The sequence below is a fragment of the Bos javanicus genome, chromosome 11 (assembly GCF_032452875.1).
Source record: "Bos javanicus breed banteng chromosome 11, ARS-OSU_banteng_1.0, whole genome shotgun sequence".
Classification (NCBI taxonomy): Eukaryota; Metazoa; Chordata; class Mammalia; order Artiodactyla; family Bovidae; genus Bos; species Bos javanicus.
In genome coordinates this window covers 66,741,875-66,755,545 of record NC_083878.1, presented here as the reverse complement: position 1 = coordinate 66,755,545, position 13,671 = coordinate 66,741,875, and the positions used below count along the sequence as shown (strand labels likewise).

At 40.1% G+C, this 13,671-nt stretch overlaps 2 protein-coding genes across 7 annotated transcripts in view; one reads left to right on the top strand and one right to left on the bottom strand.

Annotated features, from left to right (window-relative positions):
- Positions 1–7,107, bottom strand: part of APLF (aprataxin and PNKP like factor) — a 95,669-nt gene extending 88,562 nt beyond the window's left edge. For 2 of the 3 annotated variants that reach the window (XM_061432841.1, XM_061432839.1), the window contains exon 1: positions 6,590–6,888. In XM_061432841.1, coding sequence (XP_061288825.1) covers positions 6,590–6,685 — 96 coding nt within the window. In that variant the 5' untranslated portion in view covers positions 6,686–6,888. Of the gene's footprint in view, positions 1–6,589; positions 6,889–6,986 lie in introns of those variants that run through there. The other variant, XM_061432840.1, reaches the window with a different exon arrangement.
- Positions 7,108–7,123: 16 nt separating this feature from the next.
- On the top strand, positions 7,124–12,786 carry FBXO48 (F-box protein 48). Of its 4 annotated transcripts, none has more exons than XM_061432842.1 (4): positions 7,124–7,227; positions 7,908–8,050; positions 9,126–9,467; positions 10,038–12,786. In XM_061432842.1, exons 3-4 carry the CDS (start codon positions 9,162–9,164, stop codon positions 10,197–10,199), a joined length of 468 nt encoding a protein of 155 aa, XP_061288826.1. In that variant the 5' UTR covers positions 7,124–7,227; positions 7,908–8,050; positions 9,126–9,161; the 3' UTR covers positions 10,200–12,786. The 4 variants fall into 4 exon arrangements, with proteins under 4 accessions (XP_061288826.1, XP_061288828.1, XP_061288830.1 ...); XM_061432844.1 differs by having other exon boundaries at positions 7,127–7,375; XM_061432846.1 differs by lacking the exon at positions 7,124–7,227 and adding an exon at positions 7,422–7,573.
- Positions 12,787–13,671: the final 885 nt, after the last annotated feature.

Sequence of the window (13,671 nt, the reverse complement as noted above, 5' to 3'; positions counted from 1 at the left end):
GCTTTGAAACCTGTCAACATACTTTCTCCAATGACTAATGGAGTAAATTAGAGTTAGTTTATCAGGCTACCTCACAAACACCTGCGTAATCCACAATACTAATGAAATATGGATCATTTAGATTTTTAAAAGTAAAATCCAATACTCTCTGAGCTCCTAATTCAAGACTGCTGAATTGTTAGCCAATATAATGTAATTGTGCTGACTTGCTGCCGTTGAAATGTCAACTCACTCAACCTGTTTGGCTTGCAATTCTGCTTACACAGTGAATGCTATACAAATTTGAGAACATCATCCTCATCTTTAATATATTACGAAAGAGGCAACATAGTGAATAAAAACATAAATACAGCTTAGTAAGATAAAACAGGGTCTAAATTTCCACTTGGGACTTTGGTAAAACATCTGTTAAAGACTATTCTGTGCAAAGCATTCTACTTAGTGTGTCTAGAAGCAGTTTTCAAATCTGGTTTCTCAACAGGATCATCTTCAGAGCTTTAAAAAATACAGATACCCAGAAACTATCTACAGAATCAAATAACCAGAGAAAAGTGTTTGGACAGAGGTCTGGATGCAAGTGAGAAGGCAGCGTATTCACATCCAATAGTACACAGGGGATGATAATTTAAAGACACTGACTTAGAAATAAACACATATGAAAAGCAATTCACTACACACTTATTAGAATGGCCAAAATCCAAACCACTGACAACACCAAATGCTGACAAGGATGAGGAACAATAGGAACTCTCATCCGTTGATGGTGGGAATGAAAAATGGTGCAGCCACTTTGGAAGGCAGTTGGCAGTTTCTTACAACACTAATATTTTCACCATACTACCCAGCAATTGTGCTCCTAATTATTATTTAACCAAAAGAACTGAAAACTTGTGTTCACACAAAAACCTGCAGAAGGATGTTTATAAGAGCTTTAATCATAACTGCCAAAATGTGGGAGTAACCTAGATATCCTTTGGTGGGCAAGTAGATAAACTCTGAAACATCCAGACTGTGGAACATATTACTCATCATTCAAAAACCATGAAAATACATGAAAAGAAGCCAATCTGAAAAAAAGTCTACATACACATTCTGTGTGATTCCAACTATATTATATTCTGCTAAAAGGTAAAACTGTGCAGATTGTTAAAGTCCAGTAGTTGCTAGGAGTTGGGGAAGGAAGGAAAGATGAACAGACAGAACATTAAGAATTTTTAGGGCAGTATTCTCTAATACTACAATGGTAGATACGTGTCATTACATATTAGTCAAAATCCATGGAATGCACACCAAGAGTGAACTCTAGTGTAAACTGGGCTTTGGGTGATAATGACATGCCAAAACAGGTTCACCAAATGCACCACCATGGTAGGGCATGCTGACAGAGGGGAAGATGGTACATGCGTGGGGGCAGAGGGTATATGAGAATTGTATTTTCTGCTCAGTTCTGCTGTGAACTTAATAGAGACTATTTTTAAAAAGAAAGAAAACTAGTACATACTGTTAAATGTTTGTAAAAGTTAAACAGAATCACTGCTGTAATGTGATCATCCCACAAGTCTACTCGCTCTTATCCAATTATCCAATATGCCATACACTCTCCAAACTCAGAGTCTTAAGTCACACGTTCATTTAGCCTGAAGGGCCCTTCCCTTCCTACCACTCACTCTCCACCTACCAAAACTCTAGCTGTTCTATCACTTCAAAGTCAGCTCAATACGTCACTGATTTCACAAAGCCTTCTCGGACCTCATCTAAATTGTGGGTTCCTTCCTACATCTTTCTGTAGGTGTAGGATTCTTCTGTTTGGCTCAAGGTACTGAAAAAACTTTTAATGTGACCTTTTAAAAATCAGAGGTTATAGTGCAAGTTCAGTGCATGAAGCAGGGCACTCAAAGTTGGTGCTTTAAGACAACCCAGAGGGATGGGAACCCACTCCAGTGTTCCTGCCTGGAGAATCCCAGGGACGGGGAGCCTGGTGGGCTGCTGTCTATGGGGTCGCACAGAGTCAGACACGACTGAAGCAACTTAGCAGCAGCAGCAGAGGTGCAATGGGGAGGGAGGTAGGAGGGGGGTTCAGGATGGGGGACATACATACACCTGTGGCTGATTCATGTCGATGTATGGCAAAAACAACCAAAATATTGTAAAATAATTAGCCTCCGATTTAAATAAATTAATTTTTTAAATCAGAGGTTATACCTAAAAATCTAGATTTCTTAGTACCTTTGAGAAAAACAATGACTGTTCCCAGGTACCAACAGTTACTCCAGTACCAGGAATGGGGACAAGTAGCACAAGCTACATTACAGGTCCCTCTCCTTGTGGCCTCCCCAACCCCAAAGCAGTGCCATTCATGATACTGCTGTCATCTGTCATTGTCTCCATGTCATTTTCCTTACTGTCTTCCACTCCACTCACTGGAAGCGTCTGTCCAGCTCCCCTTTCTAGTTACTTGCTTCTGTATCTCTCGTACCCACTAACTGTAAGTTTCCTGAAAGCAAGGACTAACTTCTCTTCATTCTTCCCATCTAACTAGAGTAAATATTCATGAACTATTTTCTGAGTTTGCTAATTAGTCAACAAAATAGGAAAAATGTAAACAATCCATCATGACTGTTGCTCCTTAAGCTTTAGCGGTTGGCAGCACTGCCTCTTTACTATATTTATATCCACTTCAAAATTCTATGCTGTCCTTTTTATACCTAAGTTACGAGTAGGCTCTTTATGAGGTTTGGAAGAGTGGGTTTGAGAAATAGAAAAGAAAGAAATCATGTGTTGAAGGCCTATTATGTGCCAGGAATTAACTAGGCTCAATAACTGAGGGAGGGGCAAAAAACCCTGCAGCTAGAAGTGCTCGGCACCTCCCCAGGGACAAATCTTGTTGGACCAAGTAGAACTAGCATTCCAAGACAGCGGGTGAGGTTTGGCAACAAGGAAGAACAGTGCAGGGGCTGCCCACATGGCACTAGTGGTAAAGAAACCACCTGTCATTGCAGGAGACGAAAGAGACTGGGGTTCAATCCCTGGGTCAGGAAGATCCCCTGGAGGAGGGCATGACAACCCACTCCAATATTTTTGCTTGGAGAATCCCACGTACAGAGGACCCTGGCGGGCTACAGTCCATAGGTCACACAGTTGCACACACACAAAGGAACAGTGCAGAGTTGCCAGGCTTGGGAGTGGTTACTTTGTATTAATATAAACTTTGTGGAACACTTACAACAGTAGTCAACTGATGCCTGGTGAGCAGTCTGCACTAGAGCCCAGGATTATCCCCACACCTCACTGGGCGCCCCTTCCCTTTTTAATTAGAGCAATAGATTCAATTACATCTGCCTTCAGGAAATCTCACTAGATACCTGGTGCTGTCCTATTTCCTTGAAAGAAAATAGATCATTAAGGAATGTGCCCTATAATCCCTGCTATCAAATAAGGAAAATGTGAAACCAGAAAGAGTAGTTTTCATTAAGAGTATAATCAGATTTAATTAAAGGAAAACCACAAAGCAAATAATTTGGTCTAATGGTATTCTGCTGAGATGCTGTAAAATCTTTAAGTAATTTTTAATTTAAGATAGTTGTAGGTTCATGGTGATAAGATACTATTACAAAAAGATCTCTTGTACTGCTTACCATTTCCCCCAGCAGTAACATCTTGCAAACCTACAGTACAGCAGCACAACCAGATATTGATATTGACACAGTGAAGATACAAAACAAATTCCTCATTGCTGTTTTACAGGCACACCTGATTTGCTTCTTGCTCCCCTCACCTCTTCAGTAAGCCCTGGCAACTACTACGTTAGTCCCCATTTTTATAATTTTGTTATTTCAATAACATTATGTAAGTGAAATCATACAATATGTGACCTTTGGAATTGGCCAGGATAATTCCTTGGAGATTCATCCTGCTGCAAAACCTTTTGTTTGGTGATCAGGAACCAGAATTACAACTCAGTAAGCAAAGACCTTGGGTTCCCTGAGGATTCACACTAAAGCAAAGGGCACGAGAAATTGAAATTTCACTGTGTTCTATTATCTACAAGAGTTCTAAGCTTTCCCTCCACTGTAAAAACATGAAGACATTCCCACTGCCAAATTATTTTACCACAAAGAATGTTTAACACATTGGAATTACAAACGTAACGGTTGTAACCATGAAAGTTTGTGAAATTTGTTTCCAAAAGACATGACTAATTAAGAGAGTAAAAAAAATCATCCTATTATTAATCACTTATGATAGATATGAATTAAATTCCCTGAGTTTTCTGACTTAGAACTATGTGCTCTCTCACACACCATGAAGACAAAAAAAAAAAAAAACCTTCACTGGAATTGTTGTTTGAAACTGCAGCCCTCGTGTGGAGTTTTAAACCACTGCAGAGAAGAAACACCTGTCAGCTCCAAAATCTTGAAAACCACAAGGTGATTTGTTTGTTCTTCAAAGTTTTCCTTCAACACATCTAGTATCATTCACTTCTAATACCCATCAAACTTGGCAACAGAATCTCATCATCGAATGACTATTCAAAAAGGAAAAGCTTAATCCTGACCAGATAATTGACTTCCTATTCCTTACCATTTTAAAAAACAGAAATCAAATAAGCTTGTCTCATATTAGCAAACCTATTAGCAAACAGCAAGCTACAAATAATGAAGGGTCTGTGACCTGGTGCCAAGTTTATAAAACAGAGGCCTAAAATTCACCCATCATTTAACCCAATCCATAGTACTCTACGTTAGTTACACGATTTGTTAAGTAAATTAAAACTCATTAGTAACCAGACATAAGATTTCTAGATGAAGCAGATACTCTATTTCTAATTGAGATGAAATGAGAGAGAGAAGTAGGGAGGGAGAGCGAATGAGGAATAGAGGGGGAGGGAGGAGAGCAAAGGACAGATGGGAAGAAGAAAGGAAGGAAGACTGGAAGGAGAGGGAGAAAACCTCCCAAGCAGTTCCTCCAAAGGTTTGTATATAATAGACTATGGAGAAAATACTATTACTGTCAATTACTATTGTGATAGTATAGTATACTATACTATTACTATGTACATAATATACTATTATGTATATAATAGACTATAGAGAAAAGTAATACACATTTAAGTAAAAAAAAAAAAAAAAAAAAACCAGCAAGTAAACTTGAAGTTTCTCAACAATCCCACTACATATACATACACTCACACTCCTCTAAAACTAATTTCCCCATCACCACCTTGAACCACCTTTCTTTTTTCTGCTCCGAGAGGGGTCCTAAGTCTAATACCAAAGTTCCATTTAGACACTGGTGGTTAATCAGGCTAAGTGACCAGACTCCTTAACTCCCTGGTATAGGCTCACTGACACAGCTTTGTTCAGACAGCCCAAGAGAAAACTGAAGGGCAAGTACCCATTTTATCTCTGTGTGCCCCGCAGTGCTAGGGTCTGCAGATGCGCAGCATACAGTGGCCAGTAAACAAGACACGTCGAATGTAGAGAAAACAATATATATGTATTTAGTGAGAGATCTACAAATTTCCAGAATGTTACAGGCAAGTTTTCTAACTCCTAAACACCCCAGAGAAAGAATACATAACCCAGTTGCGCTCTGTTACCCAAAATCTTGTTGTGTGTGTCCTTTAAATAACTCGATTTTCTCATTTGAACAATGACGATAAGAGCACCTAACTCAAAAAGTCTGGAAAGGTTTAAAGAAGCTGGTACAGGATCAATGCCTGGAATTCTACACACTATATAACGGTGAGTCACTGACGTTACTAAAAAAGATTTTTACAATAAAAGTAAAGCCCAAGCAGTACCACCAGATGGACCAAAGCTTAAAAGAAATTATTCTAGAAAAACTAACATCAGAGGTTGGCAGACTTTTTCTGTTAAGGGCCAGAAACTACCATAAATATCGTGGCTTATCAAGACAACAGGCAATATTCCCAACCCTTAGAGAAAATCTTCTCCCTGAAAGGCTAATACAGGTTTTTTTGTTTACATTTTAAAATCTGAGAAGCATTCTTAGTATGTGGGTCCCAACAACTGCAGGCTGGATTTGGAGCCAGGGCCACAGTTTGCCGACCTCCGGGTAAAACGCTGCTGCTGCTAAGTCACTTCAGTCGTGTCCGACTCTGTGTGACCCCATAGACGGCAGCCCACCAGGCTCCCCCGTCCCTGGGATTCTCCAGGCAAGAACACTGGAGTGGGTTGCCATTTCCTTCTCCAATGCATGAAAGTGAAAAGTGAAAGTAAAGTCGCTCAGTCGTGTCCGACCCTCAGCGACCCCAGCGACCGCAGCCTTCCAGGCTCCTCCGTCCACGGGATTCTCCCGGCAGGAGTACCGGAGTGGGGAGCCATTGCCTTCTCCGGGGTAAAAACACTAATGACGATAATCCAGGTCAGTGCTTTTTAAAGGCAGCAGAAGGAAACGTCTGCGAGTTAGTTCAAGTTGACTGAAAAACGTGCTGCCTTCAAACTTCTAAAATCCAGAAAGGCCTGGCCGGAGCGGTGGGGAACCTGGGCAGGACCCACAGTAGGGCCTCAGGAGCCCGCCAGGACCTCGCGGTTCTCCGGGGCCGCCGAACCCCCGCCACACTTACTCCCAGAAGCGGCCCGCGGCCGATGACCGTCTCCCCGGGCGCCAAGGCCACCCGGGGGCCGCCGTCCTGCGGCTGCAGCTCGAAGCCCCCGGACATGGCGGCGAGGATTAAACAGACCCCTTCGCAAGAAGCGAGACCCTGCAACCGTTTCCGCCTTCCAACGACAGGCGCTGGGCCCAGAGAGGCCCCAAGAAACACAGGGGGAGGTAGAGCAAAGACTGCCCTCGAGTATGCCCCGGCTGCGCGGAGATGGGGCCCCACCAAGGGGGACCAAACCCCGCCCTTCCACTCCGGCCAGTGACGTACTCAGGGAATCCCTTTTCACACCGCCTCCAATCTGTTTTTTAAAAGCCCCGGTTACCCAACCCCCCAACCCCAGCCCTTCTCAACCGCCCACCCGGCTCGGAGGACGCCGGTCCTTGTAGTCCATGACGCCTTCCCTTCTCCTCCACTGACGATCTCAGGCGCCCTGAGAAAACTACCAATCCCAGGAGGCAATGCGCTCCCCTCTCTGCGCCTGTGCGAAATCCGAGTCAGCAAGGCGGGGCTAGAGTGGGTGGGAAGACAGGGACTAGAGGGAAGGATTCGAATTCTGGACAATTTAAATCGCGGATCGAGAGGTAGCAGCTGCCCAGTAGGTAGGAGACGGGTCTTCCCTTTACGCTGAGATCTGGCAGGCGTGATCCGGGGCGCGGCCCTGGCGCTCGCACAGCCTCTGTTCGGCCGACCGGAGCTGCGGTGACAGTCGGTGCTGACAGTTGTTATTGTTTACCTGTCAATGCCCAGGTATTTGGACTCCGACAGCTGCTGTCGGCTCCGGGCATGCCAGGAGGGTGGTTCACATGAGACGTGGGGTCATTCCTTCCGGCCTGTAGTGTCTGCCTGGGGTGGAGGCTCCCCGAGAGCCGGGCGTCTGCCCTGCTTTACGATTCCTCCCTCCGTGTGACACCTGAAAGAGGGATGACCTGTCACCTAATTAGAGAGGTAATTTAGCAAAGTTTGGTTTAGAAAGAAGAGGATAGGTTTCTAAACATCCAGGCAAAATGGGACTTAGAAGAAGAAACATAGTGGGGTTTAGGCACCCCCATCTGTTAAATTCAAATTCTTTCATCTGCCTCGTGGAATAATTGTAACGGGAGGACGTATTTTATCTCCAGTGAGATCTTAGGAGAAATAACAAATGTGCGTTTAAATGCACAGTAACTTTTTCCTAGTATGAGATTCTTTTCAAGAATAGAGTAGTTTGGCTTTAGTTTATATTGATGAGGGCTAGAGGGTGGAAGGGCAAAAACTTGACTTATGAACTTATTTTTTGCAGGTTGCTTTCTTACTTCCCCAAACTCTCAAGAGGAAATCTTATGTTAAACTCAGACATTAAAATTCTGACCACTGTAGCCAACTTGGATCCATAACCAAATGAACGGGAGCATCTGTGGTCTTGGCAGGTTTAGAAATATATAGGTGAGTAGCACATCTAGAAAGGGGAATTTTTTATTAGCTAAAATAAATGAAGTATTAGCTGTATCTGAAACCCCTCCTGCACCAACACCCCTCACTATAAAAGGAAGTACAAACCGGAATAAACTGATCTTAAGTAAATATGAACTGTCTTTATATGCCAAAATACCTCCATGCTTTCAACTAATATCAGGAGCCTATACCACTCACCTTAGGTAAATTAGCTCAAACTGGACTTTCAATCTTTAGTCATGTGCTTTACCTAGATGTTATAAATATTGTTTATAGTTGTTAGTCACTGTTGTTTGATGGCTTAATGACTAGTTATCTTAGTTCATAATTAACTATACATGTGGAATAGCCTCAAGAAGCTATTTCTAAAACACAACTCTTATAACTGATTGAATATTAGAGATTTTGTCAGTATAGCCCAGACCTCAACCTCTTATCCATTTCAGACAGCTTTTGTGTCAAATGTGAGCACCTACCCATTAAGTGCAAGTAGATAAACAATTCTTATATAAACTATTAAAAGTTCATCAGGTTTGTCTTTAAGTCATAAGTTATAAGTGAAAAACTTAAAGACAAGGCATTTGTTCCCACAGACTAGTATTCAGTGTGTTGAGTAGAATTGAAACATACACATTTTCAAAAGTTTTTTCAATCAATACTTGGAATAGAATGTGTTCTCACAATAGTTATTTCTACTACTAAAAAGAAATTATAGATTGAATGTGAAGAATCACATCTCTTTTTCAGATAATTTTCTTTGGAAGTAGAAAAATGTTTAGAAACAAACGCATTTACCAAAAATATCTAAAAAGAAGAAAAGGAGTAGCATGTGTTCGGTTTCTCCTGCGTGCAGTTCAGATGTAGGGCTAGATTCTTCACTCATCATCTCTGTTCATCCTTGTAAGAAGACTCACCAGAGAAGCATCACTGGCTCCATTTGACAGACTGAAGAGCTCAAGTCAAGAAAGTTAAAGTTCATTAAATCTAACCACGAAAGTATCTAACTCAAAGCGGGGTCTACAGTCTGATCTAAAGGCAGTAAATATTTTTAACCTTTGCCTTTCAGGTTATATATGAGGATAATTCACTAAAATACCAAGCTATGAAGAAAAACTCCAAGAGAAACCATGCTTCAAGAGTTTCTGACATAGAATGGAACTCTGTGGATGCTGAAAGGGAAAAAAAAGAGTGTCCAAATAATTTTGTTGAACTGCTGCCTCCAGAAGTTACTTTTAAAATTTTCAGTCAGCTAGACATCCGGAGCTTGTGCAGGGCTTCAGTGACATGCAGGAGCTGGAATCATGCAATAAGACACAGCGACTCCTTATGGAAACCTCACTGCCTGACTGTAAGAGCTGTATGTCAAAGAGAGATAGACGACGATCTAGAGAGTGGTTATCCCTGGAGGGTAAGTTTAACCTTTGAAATATGAAGTCCTCTTGACAATACGGTGGTCTGTTTGAGCCACACTCTACCTTCTGGCTTGGAGAGAGGATTTCATATACAGAATGACATACAGAGTGGGTTGGCTTTGGGAGAATGGGTTGGCTTTGGGAGTTAAAGTCCAATTATATTCTTTTCCTGCAAAAAGGATATCTCCCATCTATCCTTCTGAATTTGGGGAGCATTTACCTCATAAACCACAATGGCTACATTTTACTCCACATATCCAAAATCCCCAGCAAACTGTGTTACTCACACTGTTCTGTACGTGCGCACTCACACACACATTTAATAGACGTGTATCATTGTAAATACTTAATCTTTTCAGCCTTTCAATCAGCTTCTCTAGCTTCAAACAGACTCACTCACCAATCACTGACTACCTTCTTTAACAGTGGTGGTAGTAGTAGTAGTAAATAGTGTTAGTCGCTCTTTGCCATGGACTGTAGCCTGCCAGGCTCCTCTCTCCATGGAATTCTCCAGGCAAGAATCCTGGAGTGGATTGCCATTAACAATGGTGGTTTACTTCTTTCAGGTCATACTACTGAGGAATTACCAGAAGAGTAAAGTGAAACATGAATGGCTAAGTGGCAGATACAGCAACATATGTTCTCCTATCAGCCTACCAGAAAAAATCATGTACCCAATGGATGCAGACACGTGGGGGGAAATTCTAGAAGCAGAACTGGAAAGATAAGCAGAAAACTCTCCTAAATTTGAGAGTTTAAAACTAAAATGACTCTTAGATTATAAAAAGTATGTCTCTAACCGCCCATTTTTTTTGTTTGCCTTTTTACTATTTAACATTTAAAAGAAAACTAAATAGAAAATATAAAAAATAAAACTTTGTTTTTATTTTGCACTTTAGGTAAAATAATGTTTTACCTAAATGTTTCTGGTTTTACTGTAATGTGGAAAAACCATGAAATGTTATTTATTTAAAAATACTATACTGATAGGGTGATTTCAAAATGTATTATTTCATGTATTTGTGTTGGTCTGTTGCAGTACTTCAGCATTTTAATGATTAGAGAGTTTTATTAGTGTTCTCTGCTTAATGATAATTTGAAAATTCAAGAAACCATGTGAAGGAACTGATTTAGAGATTTATTAATTGTTAGACATAGGCCCATGGGCAAAATCCCTAAATGAAATTAATAGCAATATGTTTAAATGTATAATAAATGTATATTTTAATAACTTAAAATTTTCCATTTCAGTGCAGATTGAATTGTCAAACACTGAAAACATTTTGTGTTAAACATGTGGTTTAATTTTAAATGAGTCCAACCAGACTCATTTGTGAGATTAAGTTCCCCATTACTTGCCTACAAACCTCAGATTACTCTCAGGGGCTGAAATGTATGGAAAGTGCCATCAGAAACTCCACGCTGTTTTTCTTGGTAAAACTTATCTTCTTTCTGACATCTTATAGCACCATCTAGTGTACTCCTTGTAGATAACCAAGAAAAAGGACCAGCTCCTTTTTGGTTTTCCACATTTAAAAGAAAGGAAAATATTATTTACAAGAAACCTATATACTTGAATTTGTTAGAGTTTATAGCTTTATAGGAACCTTTAACTTTTGTTCTCTTTTACTTAAAAGTAGATGACACATTACTCGCGCTACGAGATTGTTCAGTCTGAAACTGTGATCAGCACCATAGGTAACGTGACTACAAAACATTTTAGTTAGTATGGGATTTTCTTCTTAAATTATGCTCTATTGCATGAAAAGTAAGAGTCCAGGAACTCAATATTTAACAAGTAGAAAAATATGAGGAATATGTCCCGCTCTATACAGATTCCCTTTGTTGAATCAAGTAGGTGATGACTGGTTCAGTTCAGTTCTGTTCAGTTCAGTCACTCAGTCATGTCCAACTCTTTGCGATCCCATGGACTGCAGCATGCCAGTGTTATCTCCTACTGTCTTCTTAGGGTTGGAAGGGACCTTGAAGATCAGGCAGTCCAGTCTCTAGGATTATTCAGTAATCCCCACTATAGGAATGTTCTTCTTTTCACTCATCAGCAATTTTCTTCGTAAATTCTTTTGTGCAGTGTATCATCCTAACCTGGAAACCATTCCTACTTTCTACCATTCTGCATTAAGTGACCCTTTTAAGGTTGTGTAGTTCTTTGTACATACCATTCTCAAAGCTGTCATACTACATTAAATTTCTGTTTGATTTGTGTATCTCCCCCATTAGATTGTGAGCCTCTTAATGGCAGGGACCATTTATTTATTTTTGTGTTCCCAAACCTGGAATATAGTAGATATTTCATAGAATTGTTAAGTTATTTTTATATTATTTATTTTAATCCTACCCAGAATGTAAAATAAAAATAAATCAACATATTTTAGTAGATAATATTGTATTGAAATTCAATGTACAAACCCATAAGATATATGGGATGCTTAATATTAATGCTAATATATGAAGAATTATTCTTGTTTTCTTAAAAGCTGTAAGAGAAAAATAGTAAAGAAGAAATATTTTTTGAATAAACACTTGAAAATATACTTCACCCAAAAGTATCATTCATTTTTACTTATTGTATCACCCCAGTTTTAAATATTGTTATATGAATAATCTTTGGTTTTTGTTTTATACCATTTTTATACCATTAAAATAATTCTTTGTATAATAAGTTATTACTGTGATTACAGTCTACACTGAAAGGAAAGTTTTGGAACTTAATGATAAATATATGAAACGGGTTTAGAATGAATTGTGCATTTATCAGATCGAGTCATTAGCATCTGAGAAGGTGTGTGGGTGGATTCAAATGAAAGGAGTGCTTTAACTCAGAAATTAAAAAAACATATATATACAATCTATAAAGAGGAATTTCCCGTGTTTCTTAATGTTTGATCAGTTCAAGATCTAGTTTTGTTGTTGTTGTTGTTGTTGTTTATAGAAACCTTTTCTCAGTTGCTTCTAGTTTATAACTCAGTCTTCAGTTCAGTTCAGTCACTCAGTTATGTCCGACTCTTTGTGACCCTACAGACTGCGGCACGCCAGGCCTCCCTGTCCATCACCAACTCCCAGAGTTTACTCAAACTCATGTCCGTTGGGTCAGTGATGCCATCCAACCATTCAACCATCGTCCCCTTCTCCTCCTGCCTTCAATCTTTCCCAGCATCAGGGTCTTTTCCAACGAGTCAGTTCTTCGCCATCACGTGGCCAAAGTATTGAAGTTTCAGCTTCAACATCAGTCCTTCCAATGAATATTCAGGACTGATTTCCTTTAGGATGGACTGTTTGGATCTCCTTGCAGTCCAAGGGACTTTCAAAAGTCTTCTCCAACACTACAGTTCAAAAGCATCAATTCTTTGGCACTCAGCTTTCTTTATAGTTCAACTCTCACATCCATGTATGACTACTAGAAAAACCATCTCTTTGACTAAATGGACTTTTGTTGGCAAAGTAATGTCTCTGCTTTTTAACATGCTGTCTAGGTTAGTCATAACTTGTCTTCCAAGGAGCAAGCGTCCTTTAATTTCATGGCTGAAGTCACCATCTGCAGTGATTTTGGAGCCCAAAAAAATAAAGCTGGTCACTGTTTCCATTACGTCCTCATCTATTTGCCATGAAGTGATGGGACCAGATACCATTATCTTCCTTTCCTGAATATTGAGTTTTAAGCCAACTTTTTCACTCTCCTCTTTCAAGAGGCTCTTTAGTTCTTCTTCACTTTCTGCCATAAGGGTGGTGTCATCTGCATATCTGAGGTTATTGATATTTCTCCTGGCAATCTTGATTCCAGCTTGTGCTTCATTCAGCTCAGTGTTTCTCATGATGTTTCTGCATGTAAGTTAAATAAACAGGGTGACAATATACAGCCTTGACATATTCCTTTTCCTATCTGGAACCTGTCTGTTGTTCCATGTTCAGTTCTAACTATTGCTTCCTGATCTGCATACAGATTTCTAAGGAGGCAGGTAAGGTGGTCTGGCATTCCCATATCTTGAAGAATTCCACAGTTTGTTGTGATCCACATAGTCAAGGGCTTTGGCATAGTCAATAAAACAGAAATAGATGCTTTTCTGGAACTCTCTCACTTTTTCAATGATCTAACGGATGTTGGCAATTTGATCTCTGGTTCCTCTGCCTTTTCTAAATCCAGCTCGAACAACTGGAAGTTCTCCGTTCACGTACTGTTGAAGC

Coding starts and splice junctions, on each gene's coding strand:
- FBXO48 (XM_061432842.1), top strand. CDS start 9,162: ATGAAGAAAAACTCCAAGAGAAACCATGCTTCAAGAGTTTCTGACATA. Junction 9,468..10,037: donor AGAGTGGTTATCCCTGGAGG/GTAAGTTTAACC, acceptor TACTTCTTTCAG/GTCATACTACTGAGGAATTA.